General features: G+C 44.5%; 2 protein-coding genes across 7 annotated transcripts in view; one reads left to right on the top strand and one right to left on the bottom strand.

Moving 5' to 3' along the window:
* Positions 1-1177: 1177 nt before the first annotated feature.
* The window catches only part of LOC110487153 (Usher syndrome type-1G protein homolog), a 29297-nt gene continuing 3809 nt past the window's right edge, over positions 1178-26665 (bottom strand). The window contains exons 2-5 of one of the 2 annotated variants that reach the window (XR_005035637.1): positions 8746-9202; positions 6884-7756; positions 4568-4719; positions 1178-4309 (exon numbers count right to left, since the gene is read on the bottom strand). Coding sequence is in view for 1 of the 2 variants with exons in the window: in XM_036941872.1 (XP_036797767.1) it covers positions 6923-7756; positions 8746-9202 (1291 nt within the window). In the remaining variant the exon portion in view is untranslated. Of the gene's footprint in view, positions 4720-6883; positions 7757-8745; positions 9203-26665 lie in introns of both variants that reach the window. The other variant, XM_036941872.1, reaches the window with a different exon arrangement.
* The window catches only part of LOC110487424 (proton channel OTOP2-like), a 29506-nt gene continuing 11305 nt past the window's right edge, over positions 8465-26665 (top strand). Inside the window, exons 1-2 of one of the 5 annotated variants that reach the window (XM_036941867.1) lie at positions 8465-8625; positions 9549-9643. In XM_036941867.1, coding sequence (XP_036797762.1) covers positions 9600-9643 — 44 coding nt within the window. In that variant the 5' untranslated portion in view covers positions 8465-8625; positions 9549-9599. Of the gene's footprint in view, positions 8626-9548; positions 9657-26665 lie in introns of all 5 variants that reach the window. The other 4 variants (XM_036941868.1, XM_036941869.1, XM_036941871.1 and 1 more) reach the window with 4 other exon arrangements.

Here is a 26665-nt window from a genome sequence, read left to right as displayed (position 1 = left end):
CAAACGCACATCTGTCTTTCATATACAAATACAGCTCGGGGAGGGGCTCGTTTCAGCCTGACTCATTTGCTCTGTTTCACTTTTGTTGAAATGGAACAATTCAGTTTAGGTCCAGACTAGGCTAGATTCAATATAAACAGGAAATGTAAACAGGAATGAGATTGTCTGGATATAGAGCCGTTGTAAACAATGCGAGTAAGTCTGGCATAGAAACAGAATGACAGAACATTGAATGGAAGTCAGGTACAATGACCGGTTATGACCAGAAATCCAAGCTCATGTTGTGATCCAGTTAGTTGTAATTTAACGCATACCTGGAAAATGACTCAATAATATCCTTGATTGACAAAACAGTCCTTACCTACTGTGCACATATTAATCAGTGGGAACGATCTTGGGCCTCTGAGTATCGGTTTACTTAAATGACCCATAACCTCTGACTCCATTGTTTCCCCTATCCCTCTTCCTACATCCCAATTTTCATTTTTCTGGAAGTGTGCTCTAGTTTATTTCCCTTCATGGATTTAAAACTGAAGGTTGGCATCATTCATTTTGTGAAAATGCATGTACATGCATGAGGAGTGCACAATTACACACTTCGGGGGAAAGGACAGAGAATCGGGATGCAGGTTGACGAAGTTAATGAGGATTACTCCCAGGTCGGTCGGGTGCAGGGTGAGGAAGTTAAGGAGAATTACTCCCAGGTCGGTCGGGTGCAGGGTGAGGAAGTTAAGGAGAATTACTCCCAGGTCGGTCGGGTGCAGGGTGAGGAAGTTAAGGAGAATTACTCCCAGGTCGGTCGGGTGCAGGGTGAGGAAGTTAATGAGGATTACTCCCAGGTCGGTCGGGTGCAGGGTGAGGAAGTTAAGGAGAATTACTCCCAGGTCGGTCGGGTGCAGGGTGAGGAAGTTAAGGAGAATTACTCCCAGGTCGGTCGGGTGCAGGGTGAGGAAGTTAATGAGGATTACTCCCAGGTCGGTCGGGTGCAGGGTGAGGAAGTTAAGGAGAATTACTCCCAGGTCGGTCGGGTGCAGGGTGAAGTCGCTCCTAGTTGCTCCCCCACTAATGGTTAAGGTTAGGATTGTAGTAGGGGAAGCTGATCCTAGACCCTGGAGCGGCCTGCCTCAGTCAGAGTCCTGTCTGTTGCAGCTTCACATACACAATGCAGAGAAGGACATATTAGTAGATTTGTTTATTTAAAAACACTGTTTGATCTTTAAAAAAATGAGGCATTCAATGTGGACATTGTTGGACATTGTTTAGGTTTCATGTGCATCTGATAAAATCCACCACCAAAACCAATGACACATACAATATTATTGGGAAGACTTCGTCACATGATCAGAACAGAGACATACAGAACATTCCATAGACATACAGCGCAGACTGAAGACTACAGTGATGGTTAGAGGCAATAGAGAACTTTTAGCCTCTATGGGTGCTCTTCAGACAAAACGGGTCCTTTAATCTAAATGGACAGAAATAGTTTCCAGAAATGACATCCTCGTACAGAAAGAGGCACATAACCATGAGAAAAAGCAGAATACCTGCCTACAATTGAAGACTTGTGCAGTTTCATGAAATTGATAAAATCCAGTGTTCCAGGTTTCTATGAAACAGGACCTATTTTTTAACTGGGCAAGTCAGTTAAGAACAAATTCTTATTTTCAATGACAGCCTAGGAACAGTGGGTTAACTGCCTGTTCAGGGGCAGAATGACAGCTCGGGGATATGAACTTGCAACCTTTCGGTTCCTAGTCCAACTCTCTAACCACTAGGCTACCCTGCCGCCCCTATAATGAATGACAATATAATGAGTGAATATACTTTTCCTTCTCCAATGATGCAGCTTTTCTGTGTTGGAATGGTGCGGCCGTACCCCAACAACAAAACGGTGTGGCCATATACCCATCATTAAAAATAGGAATGCTAGTAGACCGCTGATTGGCCAGCTCATCCTCCTTAGGAGGATGACATCATGACATCTATATACTGCATCAGAAAATCATCAGAAAAATAACTATGACAATGGATTTAACTGTGTGTGAGGTTTACCTATCGAAACATTAAAAAATCCACCCAATACGTGTTTAGTTGAACATTCTCACATAGCGTCAACTTTCAATGAAAAAAATTAATTGGCCTCCTTTATCAGTGAACCAAACTGAAAGTGGTTGACCTGGCATACTGTGTGTAAACAAATGTACTGGTACAAAATGGAACAATGAATGAAGATGAATGACCCGAGCCAAACCAATCAACAGGTACAAAAAAAATGCCTTAATAGCAAAGAACTGGTAATGCACAAATAATGGTAATATTGTAGCGAATTGGAGGCAGCCTGACTATGACTCGTAACCACCCTACAAATTTGATACATTATCTCCATCAACAATGGAAGTATCTATACAAAACTATGGATTTGACACCTTGGCTGGGATTCTACGCAAGGCGCGTTATAGCACTCACTATACAGCCGACAGTGTGCTTTGTAAAGACATTTTCCCAGAAGTTCGCGGAGATCGCATTCATTGTAAAAGCTGCGTATACAGACTAAAGAGTAAATGACCTTTAAAAACCTGTTATGGTGCACAGCGTTATAACACATCTTGTATTGAATCCCGGCCTCTGTCTAATGGATTAATCAACAAATACAAACAAATAACCATATGCTCATGTATGTAAAAATCCTGTCCTTAACAAATGCACTGGCACTAGGAGCACAGGCCTAGGGGATGGTAGTACGGTGTCTAACATGCCCCATGTACTGACACCAGGAACACAGGCCCAGGGGATGGTAGTACAGTATCTAACATGCCCCATGTACTGACACCAGGAACACAGTCTCAGGGGAGGGTAGTACGGTATCTAACATGCCCCATGTACTGACACCAGGAACACAGTCTCAGGGGATGGTAGTACGGTATCTAACATGCCCCATGTACTGACACCAGGAACACAGTCTCAGGGGATGGTAGTACGGTATCTAACATGCCCCATGTACTGACACCAGGAGCACAGTCTCAGGGGATGGTAGTAAGGTATCTAACATGCCCCATGTACTGACACCAGGAACACAGTCTCAGGGGATGGTAGTACGGTATCTAACATGCCCCATGTACTGACACCAGGAACACAGGCCCAGGGGATGGTAGTAAGGTATCCAACATGCCCCATGTACTGACACCAGGAACACAGTCTCAGGGGAGGGTAGTACGGTGTCTAACATGCCCCATGTACTGACACCAGGAACACAGTCTCAGGGGATGGTAGTACGGTATCTAACATGCCCCATGTACTGACACCAGGAACACAGTCTCAGGGGATGGTAGTACGGTATCTAACATGCCCCATGTACTGACACCAGGAGCACAGTCTCAGGGGATGGTAGTACGGTATCTAACATGCCCCATGTACTGACACCAGGAACACAGTCTCAGGGGATGGTAGTACGGTATCTAACATGCCCCATGTACTGACACCAGGAACACAGTCTCAGGGGATGGTAGTACAGTATCTAACATGCCCCATGTACTGACACCAGGAACACAGTCTCAGGGGATGGTAGTAAGGTATCCAACATGCCCCATGTACTGACACCAGGAACACAGTCTCAGGGGATGGTAGTACAGTATCTAACATGCCCCATGTACTGACACCAGGAACACAGTCTCAGGGGAGGGTAGTACGGTATCTAACATGCCCCATGTACTGACACCAGGAGCACAGTCTCAGGGGATGGTAGTAAGGTATCCAACATGCCCCATGTACTGACACCAGGAACACAGTCTCAGGGGATGGTAGTACAGTATCTAACATGCCCCATGTACTGACACCAGGAACACAGTCTCAGGGGATGGTAGTACGGTGTCTAACATGCCCCATGTACTGACACCAGGAACACAGTCTCAGGGGATGGTAGTACGGTATCTAACATGCCCCATGTACTGACACCAGGAACACAGTCTCAGGGGATGGTAGTACGGTATCTAACATGCCCCATGTACTGACACCAGTCTCTGACACCAGGAACACAGTCTCAGGGGATGGTAGTACGGTATCTAACATGCCCCACAGGGGCCAACGTATTGGGGTCAGACAGAGAGGTGTTGGAGGGGGGCAGGCCACACCTCCTTGTTCTTCTCTCTGTACACTGTGCCACATGACATACAAGAACACTGCTGCACATCAACACTGTGTTCTGTGGATACAGATCCAGGCAGTCTTTGGCTGACTGCGTATGGTGACGCAATGCTCCAAAAGATGGCATGCCACAGCTCTCTGTCCTTCACGGAAGCAGCAAGGTCCTCTGTAGTTAATTAAAACGGTCAACAGTGTCATTTAGTTCATTGAAAGGGTCAACAGTGTCTTTTAGTGCATTAAAACCGTCAACAGTGTCGTTTAGTTCATTAAAACGGTCAACAGTGTCATTTAGATCATTAAAAGGGTCAACAGTGTCTTTTAGTGCATTAAAACCGTCAACAGTGTCGTTTAGTTAATTAAAACGGTCAACAGTGTCTTTAGATCATTAAAATTGGAAACAGGGAAGTGGACTTCTAGAACTCACTCTGATGAAGCTGGAACGATCCAAAATACCTTTCAGATTTCTTCAGCTCTTCTCCTTCATTTACAAAGTCCATAGAAAGCTCAGGTTTCTGTATTTTACTTGTCTTCTTTTGTTCACTGAGATGTTTATCTTAACAATGTCCTCCTTTCTGCCTAACAAGTCACAGGGTGACCCAGGGAATGAAATTACAACATTTCTCTGAATGTCCTTACATAATCACAGAGTCAGACAAGCGTGTCCCTGAATGTTGCATACACTACAACAAACCGCTATTTATGTTGTAGCCGTAAAGTCTCTGAATGTTGCATACACTACAACAAACCGCTATTTATGTTGTAGCCGTAAAGTCTCTGAATGTTGCATACACTACAACAAACCGCTATTTATGTTGTAGCTGTAAAGTCTCTGAATGTTGCATATACTACAACAAACCGCTATTTATGTTGTAGCCGTAAAGTCTCTGAATGTTGCATACACTACAACAAACCGCTATTTATGTTGTAGCTGTAAAGTCTCTGAATGTTGCATATACTACAACAAACCGCTATTTATGTTGTAGCCGTAAAGTCTCTGAATGTTGCATACACTACAACAAACCCCTTTGAGACATTAGCCCTGACAACACTGAGCAACAATGCTCCACTGACCTACCTTTAAGGTATGGAAGAGCATTCTGCTGGACCTATACAGTGTGTCCACCTAGTGGTCTCCAGAAGAATGGCAACGACATATTTGAAGAGGAGACAGGAATGAATTCTATGCCTGATTGTTACTATTATCATCAACCAAAGAAAAAACTAGATGCCTACCTTCATAACTATGTGTAGAGGAGAGCAGCGACAATACTAACATGTCCCAGTGAAAAATCCCCACACTACACACTCAGATGTAATCTGGAGGTTAGGTTTACTCTGTAGGTTAGGTTTAGTCTGTAATGTAGGTTTACTCTGTAATGTAGGTTTACTCTGTAATGTAGGTTTACTCTGTAGTGTAGGTTTACTCTGTAGTGTAGGTTTACTCTGTAGTGTAGGTTTTTCTCTGTAATGTAGGTTTACTCTGTAGTGTAGGTTTACTCTGTAATGTAGGTTTACTCTGTAATGTAGGTTTACTCTGTAGGCTAGGTTTACTCTGTAGTGTAGGTTTACTCTGTAATGAAGGTTTACTCTGTAGTGTAGGTTTACTCTGTAATGTAGGTTTACTCTGTAATGAAGGTTTACTCTGTAGTGTAGGTTTACTCTGTAATGAAGGTTTACTCTGTAATGAAGGTTTACTCTGTAGTGTAGGTTTACTCTGTAGTGTAGGTTTACTCTGCAGTGTAGGTTTACTCTGTAGGCTAGGTTTACTCTGTAGTGTAGGTTTACTCTGTAATGTAGGTTTACTCTGTAATGTAGGTTTACTCTGTAGGCTAGGTTTACTCTGTAGTGTAGGTTTACTCTGTAATGAAGGTTTACTCTGTAGTGTAGGTTTACTCTGTAATGTAGGTTTACTCTGTAATGAAGGTTTACTCTGTAGTGTAGGTTTACTCTGTAGTGTAGGTTTACTCTGTAATGAAGGTTTACTCTGTAATGAAGGTTTACTCTGTAGTGTAGGTTTACTCTGTAGTGTAGGTTTACTCTGCAGTGTAGGTTTACTCTGTAGGCTAGGTTTACTCTGTAATGAAGGTTTACTCTGTAGTGTAGGTTTACTCTGTAGTGTAGGTTTACTCTGTAGTGTAGGTTTACTCTGTAGTGTAGGTTTACTCTGTAGGTTAGGTTTACTCTGTAATGTAGGTTTACTCTGTAGTGTAGGTTTACTCTGTAATGAAGGTTTACTCTGTAGTGTAGGTTTACTCTGTAGTGTAGGTTTACTCTGTAATGTAGGTTTACTCTGTAGGCTAGGTTTACTCTGTAATGAAGGTTTACTCTGTAGTGTAGGTTTACTCTGTAGTGTAGGTTTACTCTGTAGGCTAGGTTTACTCTGTAGGCTAGGTTTACTCTGTAGTGTAGGTTTACTCTGTAGTGTAGGTTTACTCTGTAGTGTAGGTTTACTCTGTAATGTAGGTTTACTCTGTAGGCTAGGTTTACTCTGTAATGAAGGTTTACTCTGTAGTGTAGGTTTACTCTGTAGTGTAGGTTTACTCTGTAGTGTAGGTTTACTCTGTAGAGTAGGTTTACTCTGTAGGCTAGGTTTATTCTGTAGTGTAGGTTTACTCTGTAGGCTAGGTTTACTCTGTAGGTTAGGTTTACTCTGTAGAGTAGGTTTACTCTGTAATGTAGGTTTACTCTGTAATGTAGGTTTACTCTGTAGGTGAACAGTAGTAGTAGAGGTATACAGTACCTACACAGCATCTTCAGATCCAAAAGTGTCATTCACCATTCACAGCAGGGTGTCCTCGATGTAGTCAGGGTCCTCAAGAGTCTCCAGACGTCTCTTGCAGGCATCTAGGATTTTCTTCCTGGGTCCCAGGGGGATGTGGATGCTCTTGAGGTCCTGGTCCGAGCACAGCAGCAGCGCCTCCAGGTCAATCTTCTCCCGCCTGAAGACGGTGAGGAACTCGCCCATGGTCTGCGCAGCCAAGAACACCTCCAACGGGCTGGTCACGGCCTCGAAGTCATCATCCAGCCCCAGCTCCAGCTCGTCCCAGGGAAGCTCCTGGCGGTTCCTTTCCCGGAGGCTGCTGGCACTGCCGATGCTGTCCCCCCCATCGTCCAGGCTGGGCGAACGCCGCAGCCGGCTGCGCAGCCGCACGTTGGTGCTGCCAGCCCGTTCGGTTCCTCCGCTGAGGCTCCCCTCGTCACGCCCGCCGATGCCGAACAGGCCACCGCTGATATAGTTGCGTCGGAATACCATGGTTCCCAGACCGGGCCGGTTGAAGAGAGAGTCGTGGCCCGAGTCGGTGCTGACCTCAGAGTATTCCATGTCGGGCCGGTAAGACAAGTCTGGCTCGCTGATGGCACGAGAGATGGCGTCGTCGTTGGCGTCTCCGTGGAATATGTCTCGGAGGTTGCCGCGGCGCCCTGCGCGGTCCCGAGGGCCGACATAGGTTCCCTGTTTAAGGAACATGACATCGTTGCCCAGCTGAAGGCCCGAGAGGGAGCGCACGCTCTTCCTGCCGTCCTCGTAGATCTTGAAGGTCCCGTCCCCTTGCTTCCTCTTCTCCAACCTCTTCTGGATCTTGGTCTTGCCTCGGGTTGTGGCGTGAAGCGTAGCCTGCAGGGACAAAGAGCAACACAGGCTTCAACCACTAGTTATAGAGGAGCACACATCTAAAATTTAACAGACTTTCTCCACTGATGGGAAATGTTGCTGTTCTAACTGTTGTGCATGTGAAACGATACAGCAGCAGACATAACAGAGAGGGAGTTTCACATGCAACAGTTAGAACAGCAACATTTCCCATCAGTGGAGAAAGGAGAGGATACAATGACAGTTATTTGCAGTCTATAATTATGTACGCCATGTTGACAATTAAAGGGACATTACATTTGTAAAACTTAAGATAAGTCAATTTCCCAGGTCATTCATTTTATAGATGCAGCTTTGTACTACAATCCTAAATGAAGGGAAAAGAGAAGCATCATATTATTTCCAGATGTGCTGTGTTCATCTTTCCCATTTATTCATTTAGCTTGAGGCATCATATAGCTGGAGCTACACAAACAATGGCGTGGAATGTGCACTCCTCTTGACATCGGACTATTTTTATTTTTTAAAACTATTTTTATCTGACAAACGTTGGTTTTGGAGTGGAATGTCCCTTTAAATAAATATTCAAAAGCCAAAAATGGCTGGATGAGGCTGTATTGTACTGACCTAAGAGTACGGCACACTGTCACACCCTGATCTGTTTCACCTGTCCTATGCTTGTCTCCACCCCCCTCCAGGTGTCTCCTATTTTCCCAATTATCCCCTGTATACCTGAGTTTTCTGTTTGTCTGTTGCCAGTTTGTCTTGTCCCGTTAAGTCCTAACAGAGTGTTCCTGTGTTCTAGTTTTTCCTTAGCCTTCCCAGTTCTGACCTTTCTGCCTGACTCTGATTTGGGAGACACCTGGAGGGGAGTGGAGACAAGCACAAGACAGGTGAAATAGATCAGGGTGTGACACACACTGACGGTGGTGTTTAGGTGGTGCAGCTTGTACTGACCTGAGAGTATGGCACACTGACAGTGGTGGTGTTTAGGTGGTGCAGCTTGTACTGACCTGAGAGTATGGCACACTGACAGTGGTGGTGTTTAGGTGGTGCAGCTTGCGGCTCACTGAGCTGCTTGTGTAGCTGGTGAAGCTCATGGCGTCTGACATGGACTGCTCCGACGCTGCCTCTTTGTGGAACTTGCGCTCCATACGCTTGTGGTGCTTCCGCTGCAGCTTCACACACTCCTTAATCCTCCTCTCGGCCTCGCGGAAAGCCCGCTCCTTCAGCTTCCCCACCAGCTTGGGGTTGAGGGCCGACTGCTTGGCGGCGATGGAGTCCAGGTAGCGGACACAGTCCATGTGGCTTTTGGTGGCGGCCATGTCCAGGGGCGTGTGGTAGTCGTTGTCCAAGCACCACATGTTGGCACCGAAGGACACCAGGAAGGACAGGCAGTTGTGGTGGCCGTTGGCGGCCGCCAGGTGGAGAGGTGTGTTCCCCCATATGTCACACTTATCAGGGTTGCCTCTGCAGAACAAGAGGAAGTACAGACATCAGCTAGAAGGTTGATCCAGAGAGGCTGAAAGAAGCAACGGGCATATAGCACACACATGGCCTCCATATTAGGAAGTCTTCATTCTAATATGGATGTTGTACAGAGACCAGGGATGAACAGGACTATGTAAAAGTATTTCAAATACTTGCACTGTGCTGGATTTAGTCCCCCCCCCCCCCCAGAACCAATGGAGTAGTCCCAAATGTGAAAATATCAAGCTAAATCTAATGCACCACAAATACGTGCTCTTAGTAAACAAGATACTTTTTTTCCCACTCTTACCTGTACTTGAAACATCATTTTTGCAACGATGTCAAGACCATCCCCAACTCTTTACAGTGCCAACGAAGACCCGTGCCAAGACAGGTGATGATGCTGTTACAAGTCATGCTGTTCTGTTCCAGAGGCATTCAGTAAGTGCTATCTGTGAGTAATATGAACCAGGAGAAGGATAACCCACTCTCAGATACTCCTAAACATAGCAGGTACTTAGTGAGAAAGCCCATAATTTATTTTTTTTATCATGATTTCAGCACTGAGATCTCATCCATGGGCTGTTCATCGAATCTTCATAAATCATGTTTAACCTTACATCACAGTACCCTTTAGCACTGGTAAATCTCTGCAGCCACAGCACCAGCAACAACACAGTAAACTAATTCTTAATGACACCAAACAGATACACAAGTTATGAGATGAACAATACCACTGTTTGGATCTGTTGTCATTATGTTTTAGAGGATTTCTCTGGCTTCTCCATGCTTTTCATTCCCCTGCCATCAGCTTACCATGACCCCATGGGCACCTCAGCCTCCACTAGGACCTACACCTCTACACTACAGTCAGCCTGTAACACAACCACCGGCTTGTCAACACCACTACACTAACCAGTGTCTTGTTTCACGGGAGGCCCGGGTCAGGCTGCCCCTGACTCGGGAGCGTACTACCGGGGTGTGCATACCTGGTGATGTCATGCTCAATTCCTTCAGTCGCGCAGCATTGGAGCTGAGTCTTCCCAATGTAGGGCCAGTACAGATGACTTAACGTGACTAATATTTGTTTAGGGACAGTACAGATGACTTAACGTGACTAATATTTGTTTAGGGACAGTACAGATGACTTAACGTCACTAATATTTGTTTAGGGACAGTACAGATGACTTAACGTGACTAATATTTGTTTAGGGACAGTACAGATGACTTAACGTCACTAATATTTGTGTAGGGCCAGTACAGATGACTTAACGTGACTAATATTTGTGTAGGGCCAGTACAGATGACTTAACGTGACTAATATTTGTTTAGGGACAGTACAGATGACTTAATGTCACTAATATTTGTTTAGGGACAGTACAGTTGACTTAATGTCACTAATATTTGTTTAGGGACAGTACAGTTGACTTAATGTCACTAATATTTGTTTAGGGACAGTACAGATGACTTAACGTCACTAATATTTGTTTAGGGACAGTACAGATGACTTAACGTGACTAATATTTGTTTAGGGACAGTACAGATGACTTAATGTCACTAATATTTGTTTAGGGACAGTACAGTTGACTTAATGTCACTAATATTTGTTTAGGGACAGTACAGATGACTTAACGTGACTAATATTTGTTTAGGGACAGTACAGATGACTTAATGTCACTAATATTTGTTTAGGGACAGTACAGATGACTTAACGTGACTAATATTTGTTTAGGGACAGTACAGATGACTTAACGTCACTAGTATTTGTTTAGGGACAGTACAGATTACTTAATGTCACTAATATTTGTTTAGGGACAGTACAGATGGCTTAATGTCACTAATATTTGTTTAGGGACAGTACAGATGACTTAACGTCACTAGTATTTGTTTAGGGACAGTACAGTTGACTTAACGTCACTAATATTTGTTTAGGGACAGTACAGATGACTTAACGTCACTAGTATTTGTTTAGGGACAGTACAGTTGACTTAACGTCACTAATATTTGTTTAGGGCCAGTACAGATGGCTTAACGTCACTAATATTTGTTTAGGGACAGTACAGATGACTTAACGTCACTAGTATTTGTTTAGGGACAGTACAGATGACTTAACGTCACTAGTATTTGTTTAGGGACAGTACAGATGACTTAACGTCACTAGTATTTGTTTAGGGCCAGTACAGATGACTTAACGTGACTAACATTTGTTTAGGGCTGAGGGGCAGAGTTCTAATGTGTTCCATAAAACATTGATAACATATCACAACGTGATTCGTATTGCAGTTCTATTCCCAGGAAAAGGGAATTGTTTACAGGAATTACATCAAAGGTGAAGTCCTGTTTACCGCCAGCTTGTACTTCAACTTATCCTTTCAGAGGTTTAAATATTAACAGGAAGTTCCTCTATTTAAAGGCAGTGTATAAACAGCTGTCAGATTTGGAATGGTTCTGGATGGTGGTACACTAACCTTATTGCTGATCTTAAAGGGGAAGTTCCATGATTTTACAACTTGATGTTAGATGGTTCCTGACCCTGAAAGTAGTCTATGGGCCAGGAGACCAACTTTAATCCATGGTTAGTTTTTAAATGTGTATATATTTTATTTATCCAGGTGAGTCAGTTAAAACCCCTTACACTGGTGGGCATTGGGCTAAATGACATTTTTCCTCAGAGGAAATATGGAAAGCATAAGCATAATCATGGTAGCATTTAAAAGGGAACCGTTTGGAGATTATGGGACAAGTATTAGACTAAAGGTGAGGACAACAGTTCACCTGACACAAGACTGAATCCACTGTTGATTTAATGTGATTTTTCGTTTTACATTTACAGCACTTTTTACTGCATTTGTTTAACTAAACCAGAAAATAGTCTGGATACATTCAGTAACATGATAAGAATATTGTTGGGAAATCTGGGGTAGGTGCAACATAAGACAATAGAATGACAAGGGTTTGAGTGAGAGGACTAACTGGTGTCTCCAAGGGGCCACACACCTCTCCAAGTGTGAACAGTTCCTAAGTAACTTCAATGCATTTCTATGACTCAAAGGAGAGTCTTCAACTTTAAGGTGTTTTTGTATGTTCTATAGCCAACATGAGCGCTCCATTATAACATGACATTAGTGTTAAGGCTTTCACAAGGCAATTCAGAGCAGCAGATTGTCATTATTTTGCACATAGAATGGAGTCAAGAGTGCATTCAAATACGTGGTCCACGGCAAATCTTTGTCCCAATACAACAAACATTGTCTCATTCTGTTCAGAACAAACCCAGGGTATAACACCATGTCATCTTGTAACTGTACATCAGTGTTCATAAATGCTGACACTGTTTATTACATGAGTGTTTGATGATATGGAAATGTGAAGTGCACATGTATACAGCCACTGCCTTATGATATAGGCCCTTATCAGAGTTCAAAGCTGCCTGTAAAGGACTACAAACAAATTCTTATTTACAATGACGGCCTGGCCAGTGAGGACCAGGAAGTGTGGTGCAATAAATCAAATCACAACAAAACATGTGACAACACAGAAGGACAGGGACATGTGACAACACAGAAGGACAGGGACATGTGACAGGACAGGACAGGGACATGTGACAACACAGAAGGACAGGGACATGTGACAGGACAGGACAGGGACATGTGACAACACAGAAGGACAGGGACATGTGACAGCACAGGACAGGGACATGTAACAGGACAGGGGCATGTGACAACACAGAAGGATGGGGACAGGACAGGGGCATGTGACAACACAGAAGGACAGGGACATGTGACAACACAGAAGGACGGGGACATGTGACAACACAGAAGGACGGGGACATGTGACAACACAGAAGGACAGGGACATGTGACAACACAGAAGGACGGGGACATGTGACAACACAGAAGGACGGGGACATGTGACAACACAGAAGGACGGGGACATGTGACAACACAGAAGGACGGGGACATGTGACAACACAGAAGGACGGGGACATGTGACAACACAGAAGGACGGGGACATGTGACAACACAGAAGGACAGGGACATGTGACAACACAGAAGGACAGGGACATGTGACAACACAGAAGGACAGGGACATGTGACAACACAGAAGGACAGGGACATGTGACAGCACAGAAGGACAGGGACATGTGACAGCACAGGACAGGGACATGTGACAGGACAGGGGCATGTGACAACACAGAAGGATGGGGACAGGACAGGGGCATGTGACAACACAGAAGGACAGGGACATGTGACAACACAGAAGGACAGGGACATGTGACAACACAGAAGGACAGGGACATGTGACAGCACAGAAGGACAGGGACATGTGACAGCACAGGACAGGGACATGTGACAGGACAGGGGCATGTGACAACACAGAAGGATGGGGACAGGACAGGGGCATGTGACAACACAGAAGGACAGGGACATGTGACAACACAGAAGGACAGGGACATGTGACAGCACAGAAGGACAGGGACATGTGACAGCACAGAAGGACAGGGACATGTGACAGCACAGGACAGGGACATGTGACAGGACAGGGGCATGTGACAACACAGAAGGATGGGGACAGGACAGGGGCATGTGACAACACAGAAGGACGGGGACATGTGACAACACAGAAGTGACAACACAGAAGGACGGGGACATGTGACAACACAGAAGGACGGGGACATGTGACAACACAGAAGGACGGGGACATGTGACAACACAGAAGGACGGGGACATGTGACAACACAGAAGGACGGGGACATGTGACAACACAGAAGGACGGGGGCATGTGACAACACAGAAGGACGGGGACTGAGGTCACAGTCTAAATCATTTAGAAACAGGGGTCACAGTCTAGAAGATTTAGGAACTGAGGGGTCACAGTCTAAATCTTCAAGGAACTGAGAGGTCAGTCTAAATCTTCTAGGATCTGAGGGGTCACAGATGTACACAGAATAATAGAGAACAATGAAACAAATATATTTTATATTGGTTAGGGTCTGGTAGGGTTTTATTTATTATTGAACCTTAATTTAACAAGGCAAATCAGTTAAGAACATTCTTATTTTATAATGACGGCCTAGCCTGGCCAAGCTCTGCCTTATGGGACTCCTGATCATGGCCGGTTGTGATACAGCCCGGGATCAAACCAGGGTCTGTAGTGACTCCTCTAGCACTGAGATGCAATGCCTTAGACCACTGCGCCACTTGGTAGCCCATTAGGGGGTCAGATAGGGTTAGGTAGAGTGTATTCTACTTGTACAGTAGAGGTCAGGTATTATTCAACACTGTTCTATTGTTGGAGGATATGTTGACAGGCCGATTGATGGAAATGTGAATGCGTGCTGTTTATCATAATCAGTGAGCCATAGGTACAGTACACAGTGTAGTAAATGTTTTATAAGCTGTATACCGTGGGAATTCCTAGAACTAGGGTTGTTATCAGTTACTTTATCACCACACTGTCTAAGTGGACCCGCCATTGTGTTACTTTGTGTGCATTTTCCCTCAACAAAATGGTGGAATGATGAAGCCCATCTTGCTTCTCTGGGGATCCCTTGCATGTTGAACTGTAGATGACATCGCCATAGTCAAGCATGGGGAAGATCATCTGTATTAGTGTCAACCGGGCAGAGGGGTGAAAGAGGTCCTGTTACGACAGAGTCAATCCAATCACTTTCTTGACAACAACCCTTTTGATTTGAACGAAACCTTCCATACATATTTGCCCATTTTAGAAGTGATCAGAAAGTGACTCTTTTTCACATTGAAGAGATAAAGGTGCTCAATGTTGACCCGTGTTGCATACCCCACCATACCACGAGACTTGTCTTCATCACTTGGAAAAGATCAACGGTTGAGATTATCTTTTAAAAGCTTACAAACAGGGTTGTCAAACTATTTGATACTTTATAAAAAACATTATTCTTTTCAAGAAATTGACATTTTTAAACCTTTACATGTTGTGTCTCAACCGATGGAGGCACAACACAACCTCCGATGATGTGCAGTCTAAGTTACAACATATGCAAATGTAAAAATGATCTGAACACTCGTAAACTCCATTTACGTTAAATGTAAATAAATAAAAGACCAAAAAACTGTTTGACAACTGTATTTCTCCATCCACTTACTTCATCATTTCAGCCAATCACTTTTCCTGGCATGTTTTCCATCTGGTCCTTTAGATTGCTGCTGCTTATTACTATGATAAATCACATGGCCAGGACGTTTGCTATCAAGCTAATATATCTAATAAGTGGTGCAAGGCAAGTAGGGCTGACCCCAATTAGTCGATGGTTGATTGTTTGGTCGACCAAGATTTTTTTATTCGAGCAGTGTACACACACACTACCGTTCAAAAGTTTTGGTCACTTAGAAATGTCCTTGTTTTTGAAAGAAAATCACTTTTTTTGTCCCTTAAAATAACATCAAATTGATCAGAAATACAGTGTAGACATTGTTAATGTTGTAAATGACTATCGTAGCTGGAAACCGCTGATTATTTTAATAGAATATCTACATAGGCGTACAGAGGCCCATTATCAGCAACCATGTGTTCCAATTGCACGTTATGTTAGCTAATCCAGGTTTAGCATTTTAAAAGGCTAATTGATCATTAGCAAACCCTTTTGCAACAAAATATTTCTTGCTCATATGATTTGAGAAACGAATCATCAGGAGTAGGCAGCGTCATAAGTGAGTAAACTGAGATACAACTAGGGAGTTAATCAGGGCAATTTGTCCATAAATAGACAGGTATATTCCTCCATGGTTGCAGGATCTTGTCTATTTTTACAAGTTTTCTATTGAAATTCATTGTGTAGAGCTCATTTATATATTTTGTGATATGAATACCAAGTATGTCTACTTCACCATAAACCCATTTTAAAGGTAAACTGCAGGGTAATGTAAAAGTAATTTTTTAAAGATCCAATACGTAATATTGTACACGTATCATAATTAGGTTTTAGTCCAGAAGAGTTATCTAGATCTTCAGCGAGACATTGCAGGGATCTAGATTGCGAACTTAATATAAAACGTGAGTCATCGGCACACATGGACACCTTTGTTTTTAAGCCTTGGATTTCTAATGGAAAGTGTTGTATAAATCTACAGGGATGCTGTCAAAAAGTGGTTGAATTCAAATGAATTTACCTGATATAAAAACCCAAGTCTGTAATTTTCCAGTTTTCTTTGAAAAGCCATTAGGACCTTCACTAACATCAGCCACCGCTAGCTAGCTAACAATCAATGGAAGTGAGAGGCTGTGAACTGTTTAAAAAAAAAAATAATAATTCCAGATGACCTTTAAGCAATAATTGAGTTGATTTCAGTTGACTTTCCAACATAAATGCTTTAACAGACAGGGTTTGAGCTCCGTCGTAGCATCCCTATATACTGTAGCATTAGTTCTCCAACAGGCTTGATCAATAGTTGATGAGGTGCAGCTAGCATTGCACTGGTCGCAGGGGCTAGGGATACATTATTGATGGACAAAGCTGCAAGGTTTTCACAGACAACGGAGAAGCTGTGTGCCTGCCACGCTAGTCCCAACCAGAGCCAGGATTAGCACCTTTCACCAACCTGACCTTGATTTATTGTGACCAACCCGGGTCTCGTGTGCAACACAACAGTTTTAGTCCAATGAGTTAAAGGCATTAACTAGGAACGCCAGCAGATTAACACCTCACCTGCCTGATCCTGATCCCACCCCCCCCCCCCCCCCCCCCCCCCAGGAGAGCCATAGGATTAACTAACTCCTAACTTGACTGATTTTAACTTCTTCCTGCCCTGATCTGACAATCCACACTTAGAAAAAAAGGTTCCAAAAGGGTTATTCGACTGTCCCCATAGGATAAACCTTTTTGGTTCCAGGTAGAACCCTCTGTGGAAAGGGTTTTAAATGGAACCCAAAAGGGTTCTACCTGGAATGAAAAGGGGTTCTTCAGAGGTTTCCCCTATGGGGACAGCTGAAGAGCCCTTTTTGGTTCTAGATATAACCCTGCACTCTGAGAAAAAAGTTGCTAACACATTACTGTACTTAGCCTTCTGAGCTAAAGCCTCTGCATTAGCTCAGGGAGCCAAATTATTAAAATATCACCTGCCCAACCCTGGTTTCTCACAGTCTAGTGTTACCTACAAGGGTTCAAACTGGGTCGCCGGAATTTATTCACTGTCTCCTCTCTAGTGTGCCAATTTTAGTGTCTTGTTTTGCATGTGTCGTCTTGTCTGGGACATAAGACAAAGGTGGTCTGAGAAGTCTAAATCGTCTAAGAACTGAGAGGTCACAGTCTAAATCTTCTAGGAAATGAGAAGTCACAGTCTAAATCTTCTAGGAACTGAGGGGTCACGGTCTAAATAATTTAGAAACTGAGGGGTCACAGTCTAAATCTTCTAGGAACTGAGGGGTCACGGTCTAAATCTTCTAGGAACTGAGGGGTCACAGACGCATACAAAATAACAGAACAATTAAAAAATATACTTTATATTGGTCTCTACTATTCTGTATATATGAAACATCCTTGAATTCATCTGACCTGCTTATTCTACTGTACAGGTATGGTCAGGGTTGGGTAGGGCGTATTGTACTTGTTTAGGATCAGGTAGGGTCAGGTAGGGTTAGGGTCAGGTTTAGGATCAGGTAGGGTCAGGTTTAGGATCAGGTAGGGTTAGGGTCAGGTTTAGGATCAGGTAGGGTCAGGTAGGGCTAGGGTCAGGTAGGGCTAGGGTCAGGTAGGGTTAGGATTAGGTAGGGTTAGGATTAGGTAGGGTTAGGTGTAGGGTAGGGTTAGGGTAGGGTTAGGATCAGGTAAGGTTAGGATCAGGTAGGGTTAGGATCAAGTAGGGTTAGGGTCAGGGTCAGGTAGGGTCAGGTAGGGTTAGGTTTAGGATTAGGTAGGGTTAAGGTTTAGGATCAGGTAGGGTTAGGGTCTGGTAGGGTTAGGGTCAGGTAGGGTTAGGGTCAGGTAGGGTTAGGGTCAGGGTCAGGGTCAGGGTCAGTTAGGGTCAGGTAGGGTTAGGTAGGTTTAGGATCAGGTAGGTTTAGGATCAGGTAGGGTCAGGTAGGGTCAGGGTCAGGTAGGGTTAGGGTCAGTTAGGGTAGGGTAGGGTTAGGGTCAGGTATATGGTCAGGGTTGGGTAGGGCGTATTGTACTTGTATAGGGTCCGGTAGGGTTAGGGTCAGGTAGGGTTACGGTCAGGTAGGGCTAGGGTTAGGGTCAGGTTTAGGATCAGGTAGGGTCAGGTTTAGGATCAGGTAGGGTTAGGTTTAGGATCAGGTAGGGTTAGGGTCAGGTAGGGCTAGGTTTAGGATTAGTTAGGTTTAGGATTAGGTAGGGTTAGGTTTAGGATCAGGTAGGGTTAGGGTCTGGTAGGTTCAGGTAGGGTTAGGGTCAGGTAGGGTTAGGGTCAGGTAGGGCTAGGTTTAGGATCAGGTAGGGTTAGGGTCAGGTAGGGTTAGGGTCAGGTATGGTCAGGTAGGTTTAGGTTAGGTTTAGGATCAGGTAAGGTTAGGTTTAGGATCAGGTATGGTTAGGATCAGGTAGGGTTAGGGTCAGGTAGGGCTAGGGTCAGGTAGGGCTAGGTTTAGGATTAGGTAGGGTTAGGTTTAGGATCAGGTAGGGTTAGGGTTAGGGTCCGGTAGGTTCAGGTAGGGTTAGGGTCTGGTAGGGTCAGGTAGGGTTAGGGTCAGGTAGGGTTAGGGTCTGGTAGGGTTAGGGTCAGGTAGGGCTAGAGCTAGGGTCAGGTAGGGTTAGGGTCAGGTAGGGCTAGGTTTAGGGTCAGGTAGGGTTAGGGTCATTCTGTTCTATTAAAACCTCTTCGGGCTAGGGGGCACTATTTTCACGTCCAGATGAAAAGCGTGCCCAAAGTAAACTGCCTGTTACTCAGGCCCAGAATCTAGGACATGCATATAATTGGTAGATTTGCATAGAAACTCTAAAGTTTCTAAAACTGTTCAAATAATGTCTGAATATAACAGAACTTATTTGGCAGGCGAAACCCTGAGAACAAACCATCCAGGAAAAAGACAAATTAAGGTTACTGTGTTTTCAATTCGTTTTCTATGGGAAACTATATTTATGAGGCATCTGGTTGCAGTTCCTATGGCTTCCACTAGATGTCAACAGTCTTTAGAAATTGGTTGATGATTTTCTTTTGAGAAATGAAGAAGTACGGCTGCTCGTTGTGAGTGTCAAGCCAAGTGGACTATTGTTTGTTGCGCACGACCTGGAGCTCGCTCCACGTTGAATTTATCCGCTATTGAACACAGTATAATCCGTCTTAAATTTGATTTGATTATTTATGTTTTAGGATACCTAAGGTTGGATTAGGAAAGTTGTTTGGACCAAGTTTAGAGGTAATTTATTAGATCATTTGTAGTCATGTTAGGCGAGTTGGAACAGGTGTATTTCTGAATCAAACGTGCCAAATAAATTGACATTTTGGGGATATAAAGAAGGAATTTATCAAACAAAAGGACCATTTGTGATGTTTCTGGGACATTTTGGAGTGCCAACAGAAGAAGATCTTCAAAGGTAAGGCATGAATTATATCGTTATTTCTGACTTTCGTGTTGCACCTCCCTGGTTAAAATATGTTTGTCATGCATTTGTATGATGGGGCGCTGTCCTCAGATAATCGCATGGTTTGCTTTCGCTGTAAAGCCTTTTTGAAATCTGACATGCCGACTGGATTAACAAGGAGTTAAGCTTTATTTTTGATGTATTGCACTTGTGATTTCATGAAAGTTTAATATTTATAGTAATTTAATTTGAATTTGGCGCTCTGCAATTTCACCGGATGTTGTCGAGGGGTCTAGCCGTAACAAGTTAAGAATATGTATCACAGTTTAACTGAGTTACAAGAGTACTTTTCTTCATTAAATCTTTATTTGTCAAAATGCAAATAAATATTTTTTTTTCTCTAATTTTTGATTATTAGCGTCTTTTGGGGCTCCTTATTTGTCTACTCTCCTGGTAAATGTTTTGGGGTGCAAATGTATGTGCAAAGGGGACTCAAAGGGTCAAGTGCTTTAAAGGACTGTGTCACAAATGCCCGGGCCTCTGGGCAGACGAATCTCAAATAAATCTAAATATCAGTGCTATTATATAATATCTGCCAATTACCAGACACTTTATCCAAAGCCACTTACATTGACGCATACATTTTATGTCTGGTCCCAGGAATCCAACGCACCATCATGGCATTGCACACATCATGCTCTACCAACTGAGCTACAGACGACCAGCTATTTGATGATACATAATGTTTATTATGCAATTACAGCTCCAGTTGTTAGACATTACATGATTTTACACATCCCTCACTCTTCTCTGGGCACCTTTTACTGCAGGTCATAGCCCAATAATAACACACGATAACCCTTGTTCACTTAAAATATGATAAGAATGGAATTGAAAAGGACTCCACTGTCCTCAGTATCCTGACTATGCTTGTTGTTACATCATAGAATGACAGATTGTTGCTCCCTACTGCTACTGTTTCACTATCCCCTATAAATTCACTATAAATCCACTGTAAATCTGCCAGGCCTGTATTTCAGCAGCAAACCCAATAAAGTTGTCAGACATCACTGAAATGATCTCCCTGGATCTCAAGGGTGCTGCTGTCTAGTAGTCACTGGTGTTGTGAGAAACTATGGAAGTATCTTTAGTACCGAATGTCACGCACACTTTTTCATGGTGTTAGAACTGCTGTTTATCATAATCAGTGAGAGATGGGTACAGTACACATTTAGTGTAGTAAATGTTTTATAAGCTGTATACCGTGGGAATTCCTAGAACTAGGGTTGTTATCGGTTACTTTATCACCACACTGTCTAAGTGGACCCGCCATTGTGTTACTTTGTGTACATTTTCCCTCAACAAAATGGTGGAATGCACAGAGGACTAATGAACCACATCAAACCTAATTTGGCATTTTCTTACAGTATATTTGTGTTCCTGAAATGCACACAAGGCCCACTTTAGTCTGTGTGAGAGAACGAGAGATCAGACTATGCCTGGCAAAAGCAGACACACTGACAGAAAGAAATGGAGGAGAGAGAAAGAGAGGAGAGAGAGATACATGACAAAGAGAAAGAGAAAGGGAGAGAGGGAGACAAAAAATTACACCAAACACATTTGGCCCTTTCACTGCTTGAATACCTCGGTCACCTGACCTGTTCGACAATGGGAGCTTATAGAGCACCCTCCACCTACACCCTGCCATGCTCTCAGCCCCCACAACCCCCTGCCACTGATGCCCCTTCACTCCCGCTAAGCTCCTGATGTGCCTAACTTCCTTGACCCTGAGGGTGAACAGTGCATTGCCCCCCACCTTCGCAAACTTCCCCAGGATCAGAGTGTTAAAAGTCAGTACATCCTCCGGACCTTCCTGCCAGTCCCTAGTGTCTGCTGTCACTTGCAATGGTGGAAACGGTGGCTTAGGCAGTTTCTTGATGCCATTAAACATCCCTGCAGGGTGGCTGAACAACCTTAAAGGGATCTGTGGGTTGTGGAAGATGGCCTCCCATGGCCCATGCACCACACCCCCTTCTCGTGTGGTCCTTGGCTGTTGCCAGGCCCTCAGTACTAGAGTGTAAAAGTCTAAGACCCCTGCTGTGTTCGGCCTCATGAGGAGAAGCTGCTGGTCCAGCCCTAAATTGCCAGCCCTCCTCAACAGAGCACATGCTAGTTCCCTCCAGCCATCAGTGTGGTATAGTCTCTGTGCCACTTTGGGTCAGAAGCCTGCCACCCTGCTCTCCAGGTCCATGAGGCCTTGTCTCCCCTCCTGGACAGGCAGCAGACCGCCGGGGCCGTTGAGAACAGTTTATATCATAGGGACGATGCCACCAAGTTGTTGATGATCAGCACCCTCCCTCTGTATGACACTTGGTAGAGGAGCCACCTCCACTTCGCCTGGCTTCGACACCACCGCTTATGACACTCCCTCCCGGTTCTTCCTGACCCACCCCTCCAAGCCCAGATACATCCCATGAATATTGAGCCCTTCACAGACCCACTGCAACCCCCCCCCCCCTGGAAGCTACCCTGTCCCTCCATGCCCCACATAACAGAGCCTCACTCTTGCCCCAGTTTACCTTAACCGAAGACGCCCCCTTGTAACCTCTCAAACTAGACCCCGTAGTTTCTGCTCATCCCTAATCATCTCTGAGACGTCAGCAGCATATGCTGATACTGCTACACCTGTCCCCAACCCTGTCTGGCACGCACACTGCCCACAGCCTCCTGTGTAGCAGGCCCAGAAGTTCCTCAATAGTAAGCGTGCATAGCTGCCCCGATAGAGGACCTCCCTGGAAAATGTCCCACCCTACCCAGACTGGCCTACCCAGGCTGGCCTACCCAGGCTGGCCTACCCAGGCTGGCCTACCCATGCTGGTCTACCCAGGCTGGCCTACCCAGGCTGGCCTACCCAGGCTGGCCTACCCAGACTGGCCTACCCAGACTGGCCTACCCAGCCCCCCCGCCCACCTTCACCATACATTTTAACACGGGCCACAAAATTCTCCCCACAACCGACAGCAGACAGCAGGTTGAACAGATACTCATGGTCCGTCCTATCAAAGGCTTTCTAATGAAGAAGGTCCAAAGGTCCACATTCTGAAGCCTTGATTATTATGTCTCTGATTATGAACAGATGGTCTGTGATTGAGCATCCTGGTACACAGTACATTTGGTCCCAGTGGGACTTCAGTCTGTTAGAGAGGACCTTGGCAAAGACCTTATAGTCCCCACAGAACAACGCTACAGGCCTCCAGTTCTTTAGGTCACTCGAGCCACCCACCCACAGCTTAGTTGCAACTCCTCCGACGCACTCACGCAACACACACAAAAAGTCCTGTCCAATTCACTTTTTTATAAAAGTCCACAGGCAGACCATCGACCAGCGGGGCGCGGCCAGAGGCCATCTTGGAGATGGCAGCCGAGAGTTTGTGAAACGTCCGGGGAAAATCATTTTAATTTCTCTGAGTTTGGGAACGTCCGTGAGCAGAACCTGAGAACACACAGGAGTTACACACCCGTCAGGCTCCCTCATCTCCCCACAGCAGAAGTTACACCACCAGACAAACTCTGTTTTTTCAACCCCAAAGAAGAAAGAGCTGGGAGCATCCATCCCTCTCAACATGGAACATCCATCCCTCTCAACATGGAACATCCATCCCTCTCAACATGGAACATCCATCCCTCTCAACATGGAACATCCATCCCTCTCAACATGGAACATCCATCCCTCTCAACATGGAACATCCATCCCTCTCAACATGGAACATCCATCCCTCTCAACATGGAACATCCATCCCTCTCAACATGGAACATCCATCCCTCTCAACATGGAACATCCATCCCTCTCAACATGGAACATCCATCCCTCTCAACATGGAGCATCCATCCCTCTCAACATGGAACATCCATCCCTCTCAACATGGAACATCCATCCCTCTCAACATGGAACATCCATCCCTCTCAACATGGAACATCCATCCCTCTCAACATGGAACATCCATCCCTCTCAACATGGAACAGCCATCCCTCTCAACATGGAACATCCATCCCTCTCAACATGGAACATCCATCCCTCTCAACATGGAACATCCATCCCTCTCAACATGGAACATCCATCCCTCTCAACATGGAACATCCATCCCTCTCAACATGGAACATCCATCCCTCTCAACATGGAACATCCATCCCTCTCAACATGGAGCATCCATCCCTCTCAACATGGAGCATCCATCCCTCTCAACATGGAACATCCATCCCTCTCAACATGGAACATCCATCCCTCTCAACATGGAACATCCATCCCTCTCAACATGGAACATCCATCCCTCTCAACATGGAACATCCATCCCTCTCAACATGGAACATCCATCCCTCTCAACATGGAACATCCATCCCTCTCAACATGGAACATCCATCCCTCTCAACATGGAACATCCATCCCTCTCAACATGGAACATCCATCCCTCTCAACATGGAACATCCATCCCTCTCAACATGGAACATCCATCCCTCTCAACATGGAACATCCATCCCTCTCAACATGGAACATCCATCCCTCTCAACATGGAACATCCATCAGTTCAGATAGATGATCTAGCAGCCCGGCCCCACCATCTCAGCCTCTACCTCACTTATGAACCTCTCAAGCTCCCCAGTACTCTCCTGGACTCTGAAAGAAAACACCCAGCGTAGTTCAGATAGATTATCTAGCAGCCCGGCCCCACCAGCTCAGCCTCTACCTCACTTATGAACCTCTCAAGCTCCCCAGTACTCTCCTGGACTCTGAAAGAAAACACCCAGCGTAGTTCAGATAGATTATCTAGCAGCCCGGCCCCACCAGCTCAGCCTCTACCTCACTTATGAACCTCTCAAGCTCCCCAGTACTCTCCTGGACTCTGAAAGAAAACACCCAGCGTAGTTCAGATAGATGATCTAGCAGCCCGGCCCCACCAGCTCAGCCTCTACCTCACTTATGAACCTCTCAAGCTCCCCAGTACTCTCCTGGACTCTGAAAGAAAACACCCAGCGTAGTTCAGATAGATGATCTAGCAGCCCGGCCCCACCAGCTCAGCCTCTACCTCACTTATGAACCTCTCAAGCTCCCCAGTACTCTCCTGGACTCCTGAAAGCTGAATACTGCTGACAGAACAGCTGAAACTGGGCTTTCCCTATGTTCTACCACTGACTGAGACTCTCCTTTCCACTGTCCCCACCTCTACCAAAAGCCTTGGAAGCTTGAGAAAAGGTGGCATCTTGTAAGAGCTTTTACGTGTCATTTCCAATGGGACACCTGACAGGGCCCTGGTGAAACAGATAACTGAGCCATGGAAATATAAGGGTCTGAAACCCCAGCTGGGAGTACTGAGGCCCTCACCAGCCTATTGCTCTGGTACGATCCTCATCCTACAGCCAACCACCTTCACCCTCGTATACCACTTTGTGGTGGGATACTTAGTTCTCTATGTGACCACTGTCGTTACAATCTCCCCCCCTACACAAGGTATGTGTGAAAGCCCCTGTCTTAAACACCCAAACAGGACCCCCCCCCCCTCCCAACCCAACCCATATTAGGTGTATACACATTTATGGAGGGAAAGAGAGAGAGAGAGGGACAGAAAGAGAGAGAAATAGAGATTAGAGAGAAAATTCCACCGAACTTTTGCCAATGAACTACTTTGCTAATGGGCTTCTTTCTCTGGACAGGAAGGGAAACCAGGTCAGCCAGAAACACACTGAAGAGAGCTTTGTGTACTCCAGTTTACTGGTGCTTCCTAATCTAAACCCAACATACAGTCAGGTCCAAAATTATTGGCAACCCTTGATAAAGATGAGCAAAAAAGACTGTAATAAATAAATAATACAAATACTGAGTTATATTGTTTGCTCAATCAAATTTGATTTGATTGTACGCTCAATAAAATTGGGAAATGTTTACACATCTCTTTTTTTATCACATGTTAAACACTCTCTTTCTCTGATCAATTTTATTAGTATATAAAATAATATTTCCCCTTTTTTTGTGCATACAATATCTCAGTATTTGTATTATTTCATACAATCTTTAAAAAAAATCTTTATCAAGGTTGCCATAAGTTTTGAACCTGACGTTATCTAAACAGGCTCATTGGCCACTGGTCATTTGCACTGATTGTCCCAAATTAGATGTATTCATTTTCTATCCTGAATAGAATGTTTGATCTGAATTAATTTTATAGCTACTGACAAATGACATACATGGAAACTAAGTGACATTGTCTGTCTGTAAAAAAAGCATGACACTTTACACGTTTTTACTGAAAGAAGAAATAGCATGATGATGACGTGATGAGTTGTCCATTGTTGCATCACATAATTCTGACCTGCACAATAACCAGTAAAGTAACATTCTACATGTAGAATTCTAATCTCACCCTCTCTGACGTTCTGGTGTTTTTTCAAAAAGCAATGTTAAGCTGAGGAGAGGATACAACAACAGCCTTAACTGATCATGGTAGGCTTCCTTTTTTGGCAAACATTTATGTTGCTAGGATATGATTAGAGATGGACACTTTTATGGTTATCTGAAAAACAGTGACATAACTAAGCAGTAGCTTGCTCATTGGTTAGTCTATAGTTGGAGCCAGTAGTCCCTCCACAAAGAAATCAATCAATGCACATCATCACGTCAACAAAACATTTATCAGATCCAATGTGATATTTTTGGGGGGTATTTGGAAGTTTTATTGACAGATAAAGAATATGAGATGAGTGATACAGTAGTGTAGAGTGACTGGTAGAACAGGGGATTGAACCACTGCCTCAGGGCACTGCTAGGGGCACTATGTGACATTAAATGTCTGGAACTAGCTAACCTACTCAGTTAATAGTCTATCAATGGAAAGGTTCATGATTAAACTGGTCTACACAGCTAGGCTATATCCTCGTGGCTGACCCTAGCTGTG

This window comes from Oncorhynchus mykiss, chromosome 13 (genome assembly GCF_013265735.2).
Source record: "Oncorhynchus mykiss isolate Arlee chromosome 13, USDA_OmykA_1.1, whole genome shotgun sequence".
In the NCBI taxonomy this organism is placed as follows: domain Eukaryota; kingdom Metazoa; phylum Chordata; class Actinopteri; order Salmoniformes; family Salmonidae; genus Oncorhynchus; species Oncorhynchus mykiss.
This window is presented reverse-complemented; position numbering and strand designations above follow the sequence as displayed.